Genomic DNA, 17804 nt, shown 5'->3' on the forward strand with positions numbered 1-17804 from the left:
TGTGAAAAATGAAATGAGGGCACTGGGATCTCTGTATCCCCCAACTAGAGGTGAGGGAAACAGGGTGGGCAAAAGCCTGCTTCTTTGACTGTAGCTAGTGCCCAAAGTTTGAGAAAGGGGAGTCTGATCAGGGGCAGGCCCGGAGAACAGCTTAAACTGCTTTCTTCAGCAGGGCTTGCTCCCTGTTGGTTTCCACCCAGTACGCCCTGCAGTCCCCCTTCTGTTAACTGCTACTAAATTCAGCCTGTTGGGAAATCTCTCACGAGCAGCTAGTTTATTCTGCTTCCTCCTCTGCAGAAGGCCAGGAGTAGGGGAACATGAATGGGGTCTAGGGGAAAAATAATGTTCCATAAACCAGGCAATACAGAGTTTTAATACAATCTATACACAAAATAGAATTAGCACAAGTTAACCTGTGGTCCTTCAGTCAGATCATCAATTATAGACAGGACATCTTTCCTCCACTTTCCTATTGTAGAATCCGGAAAATTACCATCTGAACTTCCACAGCCGGAATAATCAAATCTGAAAAGTAACCAAAATGAAAGTGGGTGTAAATATCATTTAGACAACTCTGATTCAGCATGCCAAAATATAAAAAGCATATAATGTATTAAACCGCCACTCTACTGAACTAAACTCAAGTGCTTGGCGAACTATAATTTATTTCTTGGGCTAGGAAATCAGCTCTTAGCCATTACCTGCCATGACACAGAGCTGACAATATCTTATTCAGGAAAAGCAGAACACATTAACATTTCCTAAAATGTTCAAATGGGAAGGCTACAGATCACATCAAATGGGTATATAATGTTCTTTTATTGCGCAGTCTCAATAAATGCTAGAATAATTGACCAAAATAAAAATATTAGTCAAATGTCATCTCTATCTGCCAGACCTCAAAACCTTTCTCATTTTCACAGCTGTTTTTGATATTTAAGCCCTGGTTTACCTGGTTTCCCTTCTTGAGACCTAATTTTTAAAAGTTTCTTTGCTTTAAAATCAAGAACTTGGTGTTAGAACCCCTCATCTTCCCATCTCCTCACCCTGACTTTCCCATCACTGTAGACAACATCACCATCCTGTCTCACAAGCCTGCAATCCTGGGCACTATCCCGACTCCTCTCTCTCATTCAAGCCACATATTCAGCCTGTCACCAAATCCTGTTGCTTCTACCTTTCTGATATCCCTAGAATCTGGCTTTTCTTCTCCATCCAAACTTCTTCCATGATGATCCAGGCACTTATCACTCTGATCCCAGACCACTTATATATTTCTCCTTATGCCCTCTGTTTCCCCTTATTTGTAATTTATTTTAATGTCTATCTACCCACTAAATAATAATATTATAATTGTATGTATTAAGCACTTACTATATGCCAAGCACTGTTCTAAGTGCTGGAGTAGGTACAAATTAATCAGTTTGGACACGGTCCCTGTCCCCTCACTGGACTCACGCTCTTAATCCCCACTTCTTACAGATAAGGTAACTACGACACAGAAGTTAAGTGACTTGCCCAGCCACACTGCTTACTAGATTGTAAGCTCCTTGTGGGTAGGGTTCATGTCTACCAAATCTATTGTATTGTACTCTCCCAAAACGTAGTTCAGTGCTCTGCACAGTCAGTGCTTAATAAATACCACTAACTGATTGATTATAATTAGGAACACTGAAGTCTTTCACTATACTGTGGTCTAATTTCAAATATAAACAGAAAACCACTTATTAAAATGAACATGAATACACATTATAATGTGAGCTTTCAGATGAACTCTCCTCTTCCTTTGTCACATTACACTGCTTAATTGTGGTGAAACAGAGGGAAATTTGTTGTGGGCAGGGAACTGGTCTACCAAATCTGGTATATTGTCATCTCCCAAGCACTCAGTACAGTGCTCTGCACCCAATGAGTGCTCAATAAATATAATTGATTGATTGACCATCTACCCAGATTTCTTGAGGTTTCCTCCTGCTAAGCCACCCTTGGCAAATAAAATGGTGGGAAGAATCCTGGATCTTGGTGTTGTTTTCAGAGGCTCCACCAACTCCAGGGTTCTAGACCACTGGGACCCAGGAAAAGGGGGTGGATGTCTGGAGTTTCCAAAGCACCACGGGATTTTATCTCTTGGTTCCCACAACTAGCACAGGGATATCTGCTGCTTCTCATGTGCCCCTGGGAAGCATGGACAAGGGAGAGTAATAATAATAATAATGATGGCATTTGTTAAGCGGTTACTATGTGCAAAGCACCGTTCTAAGCGCTGGGGGGATACAAGGTAATCAGGTTGTCCCACAGGGGGAGGGCTCACAGTCTTAATCCCCATTTTACAGATGAGGGAACTGAGGCCCAGAGAAGTTAAGTGACTTGCCCAAAGTCACACAGCTGACAATTGGCAGAGTTGGGATTTGAACCTATGACCTCTGACTCCAAAGCCCATGCTCTTTCCACTGAGCCATGCTGCTTCTCCAAGTAGTAGTAGTAGTAGTAGTAGTAGTAGTAGTAGTAGTAGTAGTAGTAGTAGTAGTAATAATGACTGAACTCCTTGTCTTCCCTCCCAAACCTTGCCCTCTCCCTGACTTTCCCATCTCTGTTGACGGCACTACCATCCTTCCCGTCTCACAAGCCCGCAACCTTGGTGTCATCCTCGACTCTGCTCTCTCATTCACCCCTCACATCCATGCCGTGACCAAAACCTGCCGGTCTCAGCTCCACAACATTGCCAAGATCCGCCCTTTCCTCTCCATCCCAACCGCTACCCTGCTCATTCAAGCTCTCATCCTATCCCGTCTGGACTACTGCATCAGCCTTCTCTCTGATCTCCCATCCTCGTGTCTCTCTCCACTTCAATCCATACTTCATGCTGCTGCCCGGATTATCTTTGTCCAGAAACGCTCTGGGCATATCACTCCCCTCCTCAAAAATCTCCAGTGGCTACCAATCAATCTGCGCATCAGGCAGAAACTCCTCACCCTGGGCTTCAAGGCTCTCCATCACCTCGCCCCCTCCTACCTCACCTCCCTTCTCTCCTTCTACTGCCCAGCCCGCACCCTCCGCTCCTCCACCGCTGATCTCCTCACTGTACCTCGCTCTCGCCTGTCCCGCCATCGACCCCCGGCCCACGTCATCCCCCGGGCCTGGAATGCCCTCCCTCTGCCCATCCGCCAAGCTAGCTCTCTTCCTCCCTTCAAGGCCCTGCTGAGAACTCACCTCCTACAGGAGGCCTTCCCAGACTGAGCCCCTTCCTTCCTCTCCCCCTCGTCCCCCTCTCCATCCCCCCATCTTACCTCCCTCCCTTCCCCACAGCACCTGTATATATGTATATATGTTTGTACATATTTTTTTACTCTATTTATTTATTTAATTTATTTGTACATATCTATTCTATTTATTTTATTAGTATGTTTGGTCTCTGTCTCCCCCTTTTAGACTGTGAGCCCACTGTTGGGTAGGGACTGTCTTTATATGTTGCCAATTTGTACTTCCCAAGCGCTTAGTACAGTGCTCTGCACATAGTAAGCGCTCAATAAATATGATTGATGATGATGATGATGACAGCATTTATTAAACACTATGTGCAAAGCACTGTTCTAAGCGCTGGGGGGATACAAGGTAATCAGGTTGTCCCACAGGGGGAGGGCTCACAGTCTTAATCCCCATTTTACAGATGAGGGAACTGAGTCCCAGAGAAGTAGTAGTAGTAGCAGTAGTAGTAGTACTTAATAATAATAATAATAATGATGGCATTTATTGAGTGCTTACTATGTGCCAAGCACTGTTCTAAGCTCTGGGGGAGGTTACAAGGTGACCGGGTCTTCCCACAGTGGGCTCACCGTGTTTATCCCCATTTTCCAGATGAGGTCACTGAGGCCCAGAGAAGTGAAGTGACTCGCCCAAACTCACCCAGCTGACAATCGGTGGAGCTGGGATTTGAACCCCTAACCTCCGACTCCAAAGCCCGGGCTCTTTCCACTGAGCCACGCTTGTTCTCTCCAGTCCATCCCTCCTCCCGCTAGGCCCTGGTCTAAGCACCGGGGTGGATACAAGCTAATCGGGTTGGGACCTGGTCTCTGTCCCAAGTGGGGCTCACAGGCTCAGTCCCCATTTTACAGATGAGGTAACTGAGGCACAGAGAAGTGACTTGCCCAGAACTGCGCAGCAGACAAGTGGCAGAGCTGAGATTAGAAGCCACGGCCTAGCTTCCGTCCCCAAAGTGCCATCCCTTAGTGACCAAATCGAAGGCCTCAATCCCACCCGCCCTATGGAACTCAACTCTCTCACTCCCCTACCCCTTCGTTGATGTCAGAGAAGCAGCATGGCTCAGTGGAAAGAGCCCGGGCTTTGGAGTCAGAGGTCATGGGTTCAAATCCTGGCTCTGCCAATTGTCAGCTGGGTGACTTTGGGCAAGTCACTTCACTTCTCTGGGCCTCAGTGACCTCATCTGGAAAATGGGGATGAAGACGGTGAGCCCCCCGTGAGACAACCTGATCACTTTGTAAACCCCCCCAGCGCTTAGACCAGAGCTTTGCACATAGTAAGCGCTTAATAAATGCTATTACTACTACTACTACTACTACTACTACTACTACTACTACTACTACTACTACTACTACTACTACTACTACTACTACTACTACTACTACTACTACTACTACTACTACTACTACTACTACTTGGAGAAGCAGCATGGCTCAGTGGAAAGAGCACAGGCTTTGGAGTCAGAGGTCATAGGTTCAAATCCCAACTCTGCCAATTGTCAGCTGTGTGACTTTGGGTAAGTCACTTAACTTCTCTGGGCCTCAGTTCCCTCATCTGTAAAATGGGGATTAAGACTGTGAGCCCTCCCCCTGTGGGACAACCTGATTACCTTGTATCCCCCCAGCGCTTAGAACAGTGCTTTGCACATAGTAAGTGTTTAATAAATGCTGTCTGTATGTCTCCCCTTCTATACTTCTATACTCCTTGTGGGCAGGGACCAAGTCTACTGTATTGTACTTACTGTCTGTATTGTACTCACTGTAGTACTGTATCTACTACAATGTTTGGAGGCATTAAGCCCTCAAATACCAGTGATTGATTGAGTGTAATCATATCTCCTCCAGAAAACCTTCCTGGACTCATTTCTCATCATCCCATCTTATATCCATCTCTACTGTGTCCCCTATGCACTACTGGGTCCTAACTCAGTAAGCACTTAGGTACCTATTCAACTTCCCACTCTGACAGTGGTTAGGGTACATATTGTTGTACTTGCTTGCTTTCCCTACCTGTAATTTATTTTAATGTCTCTAGACTGTACCCACTAGATGTAAGCTCCTAATAATTATAATAATGGCATTTATTAAGCACTATGTGCAAAGCACTGTTCTAAGCACTGGGGAGGTTACAAGGTGATCAGGTTGTCCCACGGGGGGGGGGGGGGGGGGGGGCTCACAGTCTTAATCCCCATTTTACAGATGAGGTAATTGAGGCACAGAGAAGTTAACTGACTTGTTCAAGGTTACACAGCTGACAATTGGCGGAGCTGGGATCTGAACCCATGACCTCTGACTCCAAAGCCAATGCTCTTTCCACTGAGCCATGCTGCTTCCTTGAAGGCAGGTAACTTGTCTGCTTACTCTTATGTACTTTTCCAAATGCACAGGGTTCTTAATAAATACCATAGATTGATCATGCTATTTCCCCTCCACCCCCACAATTTTTCACTTATAAATACATGAGCAATTCTCTTTCTCTACTTTAGGTAAGGAGATGGTTTCCAACCTGAACTCCTTATCTTCTCACCCAAATCTTGATCTCCCCATGACTTTCCCATCACTGCAGACAACACCGCCATCCTTTCTGTCTCACAAGCCTGTAACCTGGGTGTTATCTTTGACTCCTCTCTCTCATCCAACCCACATATTCAATCCATCACTAAATCTTGTCAGTCCCACCTTCACAACATCGCTAAAATCTGCACTGTCCTCTCCATCCAATCTACCAACACATTAATAAATCACTCATCTTGCCCTGTCTGGATTACCGCACCAGCCTCCTCGCTAACCTCCCAGCCTCTTGTCTCTCCCCACTCCAGTCTATGGACTGCTGCAAGGATCTGCCTGGATCACTTTCTACAAAAACATTGAGGACATGTCACCCCACTCCTCAAAAAACTCCAGTGGTTGTCCATCCACCTCCACATCAAACAAAAACTCTTCACCATTGGCTTTAAAGCACTTCACTACCATGACCCCTCCTACCTCACCTTGCTACTCTCCTACAACCCAGCCAGCACACTTCGCTCCTCTATTACTAACCTTCTCACTGTGCCTCAGTCTCTCCGGTCTCACCGCCGACCTCTGGCCCACATCCTGCCTCTGGCCTGGAATGCCCTCCTTCCTCAAATCTGACAATTACCTACTTCCCCCCAACCCTGCCTTCAAAGCCTTATTGAAGGCACTTCTCCTCCAAGAGGTTTTCCCAGGCTAGGCCCCCCCCTTTTCCTCTTCTCCCATTCCCTTCTGGGTTGTTCTGACTTGAGCCCTTTGTTGTTCCCCTCTCCCAGCCCCACAGCACCTATGTACATATCTGTAATTTATTTATTTGCATTGATGTCTGTCTCCTCCCTCTAGACTGTAAGTTCGTTGTCGGCAGGGAACGTGTCTGTTTATTGTTGTATTGTACTCTCCAAGCACTTAGTACAGTGCTCTGCACACAGTAATCACTCAATAAATATGAGTGAATGAATGAAAATAAGAATAGTCAATGATAAAAGCTATTAAGAAAGGGCATATTTGGGTTGGCAGAACATATTTAAATGGATTCCTTTGAAACTTCCAACTGAAAGACCCTCTGTCCTTTCTCCATTGCAATAGCAAGAGGTACTAGGATGCAAAAAAAATCTATAAATAAGACCTTTTTCTCAAATTAATATTAGTAGGGGAATTGTAAGATGCAGCAGATACCATTATAAAATGAAGAAAAAAAAATCTGCATTTACTGAACTACAATGCAGGTTAATGGAACCAGGTACGTATTTCTTCCCCTTATCTCTTTTAAAAACTTTAGAGGACAGGGAATCAACTCTCACTGCCAGTCACAAAATGGAATGGGTGTCAATATTCAAACCTATGTGTGTCTGAATCTCTTAGCAAGAACAGAGATTGAGGTGCTGTCTGGATTGATGCCCCAATTTGTAACTGGTGGAGAAAATGGAAGAAAAGTCAATGAGGAAAAGGGTCAGGGGAAAAAATAGGGAAGAAACCAGAGAAGGAAAGTGGTAGGGGTTAGAAAGAGAGAGAAAGAGGAGCCAGTTGGGTGGTGGGGTGGGGAGTGAAGGAGCCTCAAGAGGAAATGGAGGGGATTCAGAAAGAAGAAGGAAAACACAGGGAAGAAGGTTAAGAGGAGGTAAAATTCAAAGATGGAATTTTCAAATATCTGCTTCTAGATGGACAATTAAACCTACACTGTTTCAGGACACATATATCCTAAAACTGAATAAGTTGTGGCACTGAGAGATGCAAACAAATTTTGTAAGTTTCTTGGTAGTCCTTAATCAGGGTGAGACAAGGTAAATACCAAGAAGGCATCTGTAAAGGAGAAAACTTTCTAAAGCAGGCACTAGCAACTTTCATAATAATAATAACAATAATAATTGGGGTACTCCTTAGGGTTTTACTATGCTCCAAACATTGTCCTAAGCACCACGGTAAATACAAGATAACTACGTTGGACACACTGTCTTACCCATATGGAGCTCATAGTGTAAGGGGTAGGGAAAACAGGTGTTGATTCCCATTTTATAGATAAGAAACCTGAGGTTCAGAGAAGTTAATTGACTTGCCCAGAGTCACTCATTAGGCAAGTGGTAGAGCCAGGATTAGAACCCAGGTATGAACTCTTTCCACAAGGCCAATTGCTTCTTGTCAGATAGTTGCAAACAGGCTGTAAGGGGAGGGGCTGCAGTGGCAGGGGGCTGGGTCAGGAGCATGGGTCAGTGACAGAGAACAACATTTTATGTTGCTACTCAGAAGCTGCCCCGCTCCTACAGCTGAGGGGTTCCACGGTCTTTCTGCTTCCCCACGTGCCGCTCTCCCATCAGAGGCTACTGGACCTTGCTACCCTGTTCTCCTGGGCAAAGGCAAGGTGCAGAGGGAACAGTGGTTGTGGACTTGGGACAGCTGGATTAGAAGTCATGTTGACTTCAGAGACAAGTGACACTCCTAGGCTAGAGGCTTGGGACCTGGGTGCAACCCCTTTAGAGAAGCATCTTAGCCTAGTGGAAAAGCATGGGTCTGGGAGTCAGAAGATGTGGGTTCTAATCCCAGCTCTGCCACATGTCTGCAGTGTGACCTCGGGGAAGTCACTTCACTTCACGGTGCCTCAGTTACCTCATCTGTAAAATGGGGATTAAAACTGTAAGCCCCATTTGGGACAGAAACTGTGTCCAACCGGATTACCTTGTACCTATGCCAGTGTTTAGAAAAGTTCTTGGCACATAATAAGTGCTTAACACATACCACAGTTATTGTTATTGCTGTTATTATGAGTACTGGCCCTTCAGTTCTACCCCAGAACTGAAAGGATTATACACTTTCACTGGTCTGAAACCTTCAGCCTTTGAAACTAAGTAGGCATATAAATGCATTAGATTTAAGCCACGTGGAGCTCCAAAAGGCAACTCAAAGGAATATGCATGCCTATTTACACTAACGGAGACCATTTGAATGACATTTTAATTCCTTAAACCTGGGGCACAGGCAGAGAAACTGCTCTTCTTATATGTAAGAAGAAGCCTATCACATCACTTCTACTGTTACAGTTTAATAACCAGTTCCTTCAGAGAGCGAAGAATTGGATGTTAACTCAGGTACTAGCATTATTAATTCTCTTAGTGGTTCATTTAACCACTGGGCTAACAGGAGTAGATTAAGTTTGCAGGGCTTTTATAACGTTTCTCAGTCTATGCAAACCTTTTGTTAATTCCATAATACACTGGGCAAAATGCCGAGATCAATTTACAATGCAGATCACTTGGAAATTCAAAGTTCCCTTCAGTTGCTTTTCAAATTCTCAATTAAAAAATGAATATAGCTATCTAAAATTTCTCAGGAATGAAACAATGAATAACTTCATCCACATTATGTGCATATTGCTCATATACATGCAGACCACCAAAAGGAAAAATCTGAAGGCTTGAGGACCCTGTGGACATTTGACCCTGTGGACATTTTCAGGCAACTGAACCTTTCTACAGAGGCTTTGGGGGTTATTTTGGCCAGGAGAATAACTCCTCATAAACAGATTCACTTAAAACATTCATTCATTCAATCGTACTTTATAGAGCGCTTTACTGTGTGCAGAGCACTGTACTAAGCACTTGGGAAGTACAAGTCGGCAACATATAGAGACGGTCCATACCCAACAATGGGCTCACAGTCTAGAAGGGGGAGAAAGACAACAAAACATGTAGACAAGTGTCAAAATCATCAAAACAAACAGAATTAAGGTATATGCACATCATAGAATAGTACATATGTACAAGTAAATTAAATAGAGTAATAAATCTGTATAAATATATACAAGTGCTATGGGGAGGGAAAGGAAGTAGGGTGGGGGGGATGAGGAGGAGGAGAGAAAAAAGGGGGCTCAGTCTGGGAAGGCCTCCTGGAGGAGGTGAGCTCTCAGTAGGGCTTTGAAGGGAGGAAGACAGCTAGCTTGGCGGATGTGTGGAGGGAGGGCATTCCAGGCCAGGGGAAGGACATGGGCCGGGGGTCAACAGTGGGACAGGCGAGAACGATGCACAGTGAGGAGGTTAGCGGCAGAGGAGTGCAGGGTGCAGGCTGGGATGTAGAAGGAGAGAAGGGAGGTGACGTAGGATGGGGCAAGGTGATGTTGAGCCTTGAAGCCGAGAATGAGGAGTTTTTGCTTGATGTGTAGGTTGACAGGCAGCCAGTGGAGATTTTTGAGGAGGGGAGTGACACTCCCAGAGTGTTTCTGTACAGAGACAATACGGGCAGCAGAGTGAAGTATAGACTGAAGTGGGAAGAGACAGGAGGATGGGAGATCAGAAAGGAGGCTGATGCAGTAATCCAGTAGGGGTAGGACCAGAGATTGAACCAGCAAGGTAGCAGTTTGGATGGAGAGGAAAGGGCAGATCTTGGCGATGTTGTGGAGGTGAGACCAGCAGGTTTTGGTGACAGATTGGATGTGAGGGATGAATGAGAGAGAGGAGTCGAGGATGACATCAAGGTTGCGGGCTTGTGAGACGGGAAGGATGGTAGTGCCGTCTACAGTGATGGGAAAGTCAGGGAGAGGGCAGGGTTTGGGAGGGAAGATAAGGAGTTCAGTCTTGGACATATTGAGTTTTAGAGGGCAGGCAGACATTCAGATGGAGATGTCCTGAAGACAGGAGGAGATACGAGCCTGGAGGGAGGGAGAGGGAGCAGGGGCGGAGATGTAGATTTGGGTGTCATCAGCGTAGAGATGATAGTTGAAGCCTTGGGAGCGAATGAGTTCACCAAGGGAGTGAGTGTAGATAAAGAACAGAAGGGGACCAAGAACTGACCCTTGAGGAACCCCTACAGTAAAGGGGTGGGAGGGGGAGGAGGAGCCAGCAAAGCAGACTTGAGAATGAGCGATGAGAGATAGGAGGAGAACCAGGAAAGGATGGAGTCTGTGAAGCCACAGTTGGATAGCGTGTTGAGGAGAAGGGGGTAATCCACAGTGTCGAAGGCAGCTGAGAGGTCGAGGAGGCTTAGGATAGAGTAGGAGCCATTGGATTTGGCAAGAAGGAGGTCATTGGTGACCTTTGAGAGGGCAGTTTCAGTGGAGTGTAGGGGTCAGAAGCCAGATTGGAGGGGGTCAGGGAGTGAGTTGATGTTGAGGAATTTGAGACAGCGAGTGTAGACGACTAGTTTTAGAAGTTTGGAAAGGAAGGGTAGGAGGGAGATAGGTTGATAACTAGAAGGGGAGGTGGGGTCGAGAGGGTGTTTTTAGGATGGGGTGATGTGGGCATGTTTGAAGGCAGAGGGTAAGGAACCGGTGGAGAGTGAGCGGTTGAAGATGAAAGTTAAGGAGGGGAGGAGGGAAGGGGCGAGAGTTTTCATAAGAGGGAACAGGGTCTGAAGCACAGGTGGATGGAGTAGCACTTGAGAGGAGGGAGGAGATCTTATCTGAAGATACTGCTGGGAATGATGGGAGAGTAGCGGAGAGGGTTGAGAGTGACGGGGGTGGAGAAGGGGGAGGGGTGACTTTGGGGAGGTCAGACCTGATGGAGTTAATTTTACTAATGAAGTAGGAGGCCAGATCGTTGGGGGTGAGGGATGGAGGAGGAGGAGGAACAGGGGGCCTGAGAAGGGAGTTAAATGTACCGAAGAGCTGTCAGGGATGATGGGCATGGGTGTCAATAAGGGAGGAGAAATAGTTTTGCCTGGCAGAGGAGAGGGCAGAGTTAAGGCACCTCACCGTACCTCGTTCTCGCCTGTCCCACCATCGACCCCCGGCCCACGTCATTCCCCGAGCCTGGAATGCCCGCCCTCTGCCCATCCAACAAGCTAGCTCTCTTCCTCCCTTCAAGGCCCTACTGAGAGCTCACCTCCTCCAGGAGGCCTTCCCAGACTGAGCCCCTTCCTTCCTCTCCCCCTCGTCCCCCTCTCCATCCCCCCATCTTACCTCCTTCCCTTCCCCACAGCACCTGTATATATGTATATATGTTTGTACATATTTATTACTCTATTTATTTATTTTACTTGTACATATCTATTCTATTTATTTTATTTTGTTAGTATGTTTGGTTTTGTTCTCTGTCTCCCCCTTTTAGACTGTGAGCCCACTGTTGGGTAGGGACTGTCTCTATATGTTGCCAATTTGTACTTCCCAAGCGCTTAGTACAGTGCTCTGCACACAGTAAGCGCTCAATAAATATGATTGATGATGATGATGATGAAGGCAGGATAGGATAAATTTAAAGTGAACAAGGTTGGCTGGTGTTTAGACTTTCGCCAGCAGCGTTCAGCAGCTTGAGCATAAGAGCAAAGGAGGCGGACAGTGGCAGTGATCCAGGGCTGTGGGTTAGTGGTGCGAGAGTGGTGAATGGAAAGGGAAGCAAGCAAGTTGATTTGAATAGAGGATGGAGTTGAGAGCAGTAATCTGGTCATGCTTTTCCAGGACTCAAATGGAGGACTGGGGCAGAGAAAAAGACTGGGTTAGGAACTGTACAGCTCTCATTTTAAAACTTAAGCTCACTATTCGAGCCTAGTGACACTGTGCTGCATTTTAAGAGTTGAGTTGCCATGGCTATTCTTACTGATTACAATATTTCAATGTGAAAGCATTAAATAAAAAGGCTATGACTGGACAATCTAAAAATATGCTTTGACAAATCTCCCTGAATCACAAATCCATAGCCTTGGCGTTATCCTTGACTCCTCTCTCTCATTCAGTCCATCACTAAATCCTGTCAGTCCCACCTTCACAGCATCACTAAATTCCACCCTTTCTTCTCTATCCAATTGCTACCTTATTAACACAGTCACTCACCCTATCCTGCCTGGATTACTGCATCAGCCACCTTGCTGATCTCCCAGCCTCCTATTTCTCCCCATTCCAATCTATGGACTGTTGCCCAGATCCCTGAGATATATATATATAATGTTGCCCAGAGATACAGCAGATTTCTGAGGATCTCAAAGAGCTTTAATTATTCTTTTCCACTTTTCCATTCAATAATTTGGCTTGGAATGCAAATACGGAGGCACCGATGTTCTTCCCCTAAAGAAAAACTCCAATTCCCCCAGCAAATCACAGCCAAACTGGAAGCAAACTCCATGGGTTCTGATTCTCATTACAGGAATATGCAAAAGCACTTTTGTCTCCATGACGACTTGGACAGTTAACATAGAGCACACAGGACTTTACGGAGCAAACCTGACTACAGTTAGTAAAAGCCAGAGAGTCAGCCTGAGTCTTCATGGTAACCGTGATACTAATGGTACTGGCCTTGCAGGCAACTATGATGGGAAGATTTGTTACTTTGTCTTTTTTGTTGCAATTCATATGATCAGTGGGGATTTTCCAGACAGCTGTATGGTGGAGGACTGAGTTCTAGGCTTGTGCTTCCTGACTAACTTGGAGCTCCCCCAGGTGACAGCTCCCGTCCAGGAGATATTGGCAATTCTCGGCTCCCCACCTCACACTGGCGAGTTGGCCTGAATAACTGAATTTGCCCCGAAGTCGCTCTGGATGGCAACCGGGCTGGACGGGTGGAAAAGTCTCAATGGGATGAAAATCAGCATTTCCAAATGGACTCAGTGGTTTGATTCGTGGTTTGTGATTCTGAAGACATTGGCCTTGTTGGCTTGGAGATATCTCTCCAAGAAGAGATTGAAAATTGAGAAGCAGTGTGGCCTGGGAGTTAGAAGGACCTGGGTTCTAATGCCAGCTCTGCCACTTGTCTGCTGTGTGACCTTGGGCAAATCACTTCACTTCTCTGTGCCTCAGTTTCCTCATCAGTAAAATCAGGCTTTAAAGACTGTGAGCCCCATGTGGGACACGGGCTATGTCCAACATATTTATCTTGTACCTTGCCCAGCACCTTAGTACAGAGCCTGGCACACATTGAGTGCTTAACAGATATCATTAAAAAAAATATCTCTACCAACTGACACAGAGTAGGATTTGTTCCAAGCACATTTGGGCAGAAAAATCTAATTTCCTGCTGCAAACAGATTTCAAAAACATGCTGGTTTGGGGCAGCAAACCCCTTTCTCCATCCCCCCGGCTCTCAACACTCTCTGCTACTCTCCCATCCTTCCCAGCAGTATCCTCAGAGGAACTCTCCTCCCTCCTCTCAAGTGCTACTCCGGCCACCTGTGCTTCTGACCCCATTCCCTCTCATCTTATGAAATCTCTCGCTCCATCCCTTCTCCCCTCCTTAACTTCCATCTTCAACCGCTCACTCTCCACTGGTTCCTTCCCCTCTGCCTTCAAACATGCCCATGTCTCTCCCATCCTAAAAAAACCCTCTCTTGACCCCACCTCACCTTCTAGTTATCGTCCCATATCCCTCCTACCATTCCTTTCCAAACTCCTTGAACGAGTTGTCTACACGCGCTGCCTAGAATTCCTCAACAACAACTCTCTCCTCGACCCCCTCCAGTCTGGCTTCAGTCCCCTTCATTCCACGGAAACTGCCCTCTCAAAGGTCACCAATGACCTCCTGCTTGCCAAATCCAACGGCTCATATTCTGTCCTAATCCTCCTCGACCTCTCAGCTGCCTTTGACACTGTGGACCACCCCCTTCTCAACACGCTATCTGACCTTGGCTTCACAGACTCCGTCCTCTCCTGGTTCTCCTCTTATCTCTCCGGTCGTTCTTTCTCAGTCTCTTTTGCAGGCTCCTCCTCCCCCTTCCATCCTCTTACTGTGGGGGTTCCCCAAGGTTCAGTGCTTGGTCCCCTTCTGTTCTCAATCTACACTCACTCCCTTGGTGACCTCATTCGCTCCCACGGCTTCAACTATCATCTCTACGCTGATGACACCCAGATCTACATCTCTGCCCCTGCTCTCTCCCCCTCCCTCCAGGCTCGCATCTCCTCCTGCCTTCAGGACATCTCCATCTGGATGTCCGCCCGCCACCTAAAGCTCAACATGTCGAAGACTGAGCTCCTTGTCTTCCCTCCCAAACCTTGTCCTCTCCCTGACTTTCCCATCTCTGTTGACGGCACTACCACCCTTCCCGTCTCACAAGCCCGCAACCTTGGTGTCATCCTCGACTCCGCTCTCTCATTCACACCTCACATCCGAGCCGTCACCAAAACCTGCCGGTCTCAGCTCCGCAACATTGCCAAGATCTGCCCTTTCCTCTCCATCCAAACTGCTACCCTGCTCATTCAAGCTCTCATCCTATCCCGTCTGGACTACTGCACCAGCCTTCTCTCTGATCTCCCATCCTCGTGTCTCTCTCCACTTCAATCCATACTTCATGCTGCTGCCCGGATTATCTTTGTCCAGAAACGCTCCGGGCATATTACTCCCCTCCTCAAAAATCTCCAGTGGCTACCAATCAATCTGCGCATCAGGCAGAAACTCCTCACCCTGGGCTTCAAGGCTCTCCATCACCTCACCCCCTCCTACCTCACCTCCCTTCTCTCCTTCTACTGCCCAGCCCGCAACCTCCGCTCCTCCACTGCTAATCTCCTCACTGTACCTCGTTCTCGCCTGTTCCGCCGTCGACCCCCGGCCCACGTCATCCCCCGGGCCTGGAATGCCCTCCCTCTGCCCCTCCGCCAAGCTAGCTCTCTTCCTCCCTTCAAGGCCCTGCTGAGAGCTCACCTCCTCCAGGAGGCCTTCCCAGACTGAGCCCCTTCCCTCCTCTCCCCCTCGTCCCCCTCTCCATCCCCCCATCTTACCTCCTTCCCTTCCCCACAGCACCTGTATATACATATATATGGTTGTACATATTTATTACTCTATTTATTTATTTATTTATTTATTTATTTTACTTGTACATTTCTATCCTATTTATTTTATTTTGTTGGTATGTTTGGTTCTGTTCTCTGTCTCCCCCTTTTAGACTGTGAGCCCACTGTTGGGTAGGGACTGTCTCTATGTGTTGCCAATTTGTACTTCCCAAGCGCTTAGTACAGTGCTCTGCACATAGTAAGCGCTCAATAAATACGATTGATTGATTGATTGATTGATTGATTGGGGCAGACAACTGCAGTATGTTTCAGGAGATCAGCAAAGAGATTTAAGGCTCACGGGACCAGTTCCTGATTTTCATCCTACTTCTCCGGCTGCCCCTTCTCTATCTCTTTGCTGGCCCTTCTTGTGTTTTAACTGTGGGAGGGTGGGAGTGCAGGAGAGTTGCACAAGGCTTCAGTTCTGGGTACTCTGCTCTTCTCACTTTTGCAATCCCTCTTTCATCTGCTCACATCATTTCAACCTACCACATTTCTGTGATGGCTCTAAAGATCACATCTCCAGTCAGGATATTCATTCATCCATTCCTTCCTTCCTGCATTCATTCATTCAGTCATATTTATTGAGTGCTTACTATATTCAGAGCACTGTTCTAAGTGCTTGGGAAAGTACAATACAACAATTAATGTCACATTCCCTGCCCACAACGAGCTTACAGTCTAGAGAGGGAAGACAGACATCAATACAAATTCATTACAGACATGTACATAAATACTGTGGGGCTGGAACTGGGGCAAGTCAGGGCAACACAGAAGGGAGTGGGAGAAGACGAAGGGGGGCGGGGTCCTGGAAAAATGATCTGGGCAGATCTGGGCAACAGTCCATAGACTGGAATGGGGAGAAATAGGAGGCTGGGAGATCAGCAAGGTCGATGATGCAGTAATCCAGGCAGGATAGGGTGAGTGACTGTGTTAATGTGGAAGCAATTGGATAGAGAAGAAAGGGTGGAATTTAGTGATGCTGTGAAGGTGGGACTGACAGGATTTAGTGATGGACTAAATGAGAGAGAGGAGTCAAGGATAACGCCAAGGCTACGGGTTTGTGATTCAGGAAGACAGGAAGGATGGTGGCGCCACCTACTATGAAAGTCAGCAGAAGGATGGGGTTTGAGTGGGAAGATAAGGAGTTTAGTCTTGGGCATGTTAAGTTTGAGGTGATGGAGGATATCTCACTGGCTCTATAATTAAACATTTCCTTCTGCCTTCAGGAAAACCCATCTGGATGTCTTGCTAGTGTCTTAAACTTGACATGGCCAAAACTGACCTGCTTTTTTGCCAGACATAAAAAAATTTCTGGCTGCTGTGTCTGAGTCCAAAGGACAAATAGCTATCCATCTATTGGTGACTGGTCACAACCTGGCCAGGCTAATGGGCTTAACTGACTAGCACTGAGTTTAGCTCACTAGCACTGGAGGGGCTAAAACTTCTTGGTTTCACAGACATTCATAGGTGAATTTCATTGTCACTGTTATCTTCAATCAGTAGCATTTATTTAGCACTTGCTCTACAGGGGACCGTGATAAGCACTGTACTAAGAGTACAATAAATTAGTAGACAGAATCCCTGTCCTCAAGAAGCTTACAGTTCAGTGGGAAGCAGCATTGCCTAGTGGATGGAGCCCAGGCCTGAGAGTCAGAAGGACATGGGTTTTAATCCCACCTCTGCCACCTGTCTGCTGTGTGACTTGGGGCAAGTCAGTTAACTTCTCTCTGCCTCAGCTACCTAATCTGTAAAATGGGAATTAGGACTGTGAGCCCCATGAAGGACATAGATTGTGCCCAACCTGATTACCTGTATCTACCCTAGCACTTAGAACAGTGCCAGGCATATAGTAAGTGCTTAACAAATACCATTAAAAAAATGCGGGAAAACAGATGTTAAAATAAACTATAAGTAGAGGGCAGCAATGAAGTGAAAAGATAAGTACAAAAGTGCTATGGGAAGGAGGAGTGGTGAGTTTCCAAGGGCTTAGAGGCCCTTGGTCTAGGGGATTGAGCATACACCTGGGCATCAGAAGGTCTTGGGTTCTGATCCCAGTGCTGCCACTTACATGCTGTGTGACTTCGGGCAAGTCATTTAATGTCTCTGTGCCTTGGTTACCTCATCTGTAAAATGGGGATTAAGACTGTGAGCCCCATGTGTGACATGGATTGTGTCCAACCTGGTTAGCTTGTATCTCCCCTAGGGCTTAGTACAGTGTTTGGCACATAGTAAGTGCTTAACAAATACCATAAAAAAGGACACAAAAGTGCTGAAATGGCAATAGTGGGGTAAATAGGATGGGGGGGTGAGAGATTAATCAGGGAAGACCTCCTGGAAGATATCTGATTTTAGAAGGA

The 17804-nt window shown here is 46.5% G+C and overlaps 1 protein-coding gene across 2 annotated transcripts in view; it reads right to left on the bottom strand.

The window, feature by feature from the left end:
* Nucleotides 1-17804, bottom strand: part of ABHD10 (abhydrolase domain containing 10, depalmitoylase) — a 46330-nt gene that overhangs the window by 11315 nt on the left and 17211 nt on the right. For both annotated transcript variants that reach the window (XM_038759181.1, XM_038759180.1), the window contains exon 3: nt 414-525. In XM_038759181.1, coding sequence (XP_038615109.1) covers nt 414-525 — 112 coding nt within the window. The remainder of the gene's footprint in view (nt 1-413; nt 526-17804) is intronic.

The sequence above is a fragment of the Tachyglossus aculeatus genome, chromosome 17, assembly GCF_015852505.1.
Source record: "Tachyglossus aculeatus isolate mTacAcu1 chromosome 17, mTacAcu1.pri, whole genome shotgun sequence".
In the NCBI taxonomy this organism is placed as follows: domain Eukaryota; kingdom Metazoa; phylum Chordata; class Mammalia; order Monotremata; family Tachyglossidae; genus Tachyglossus; species Tachyglossus aculeatus.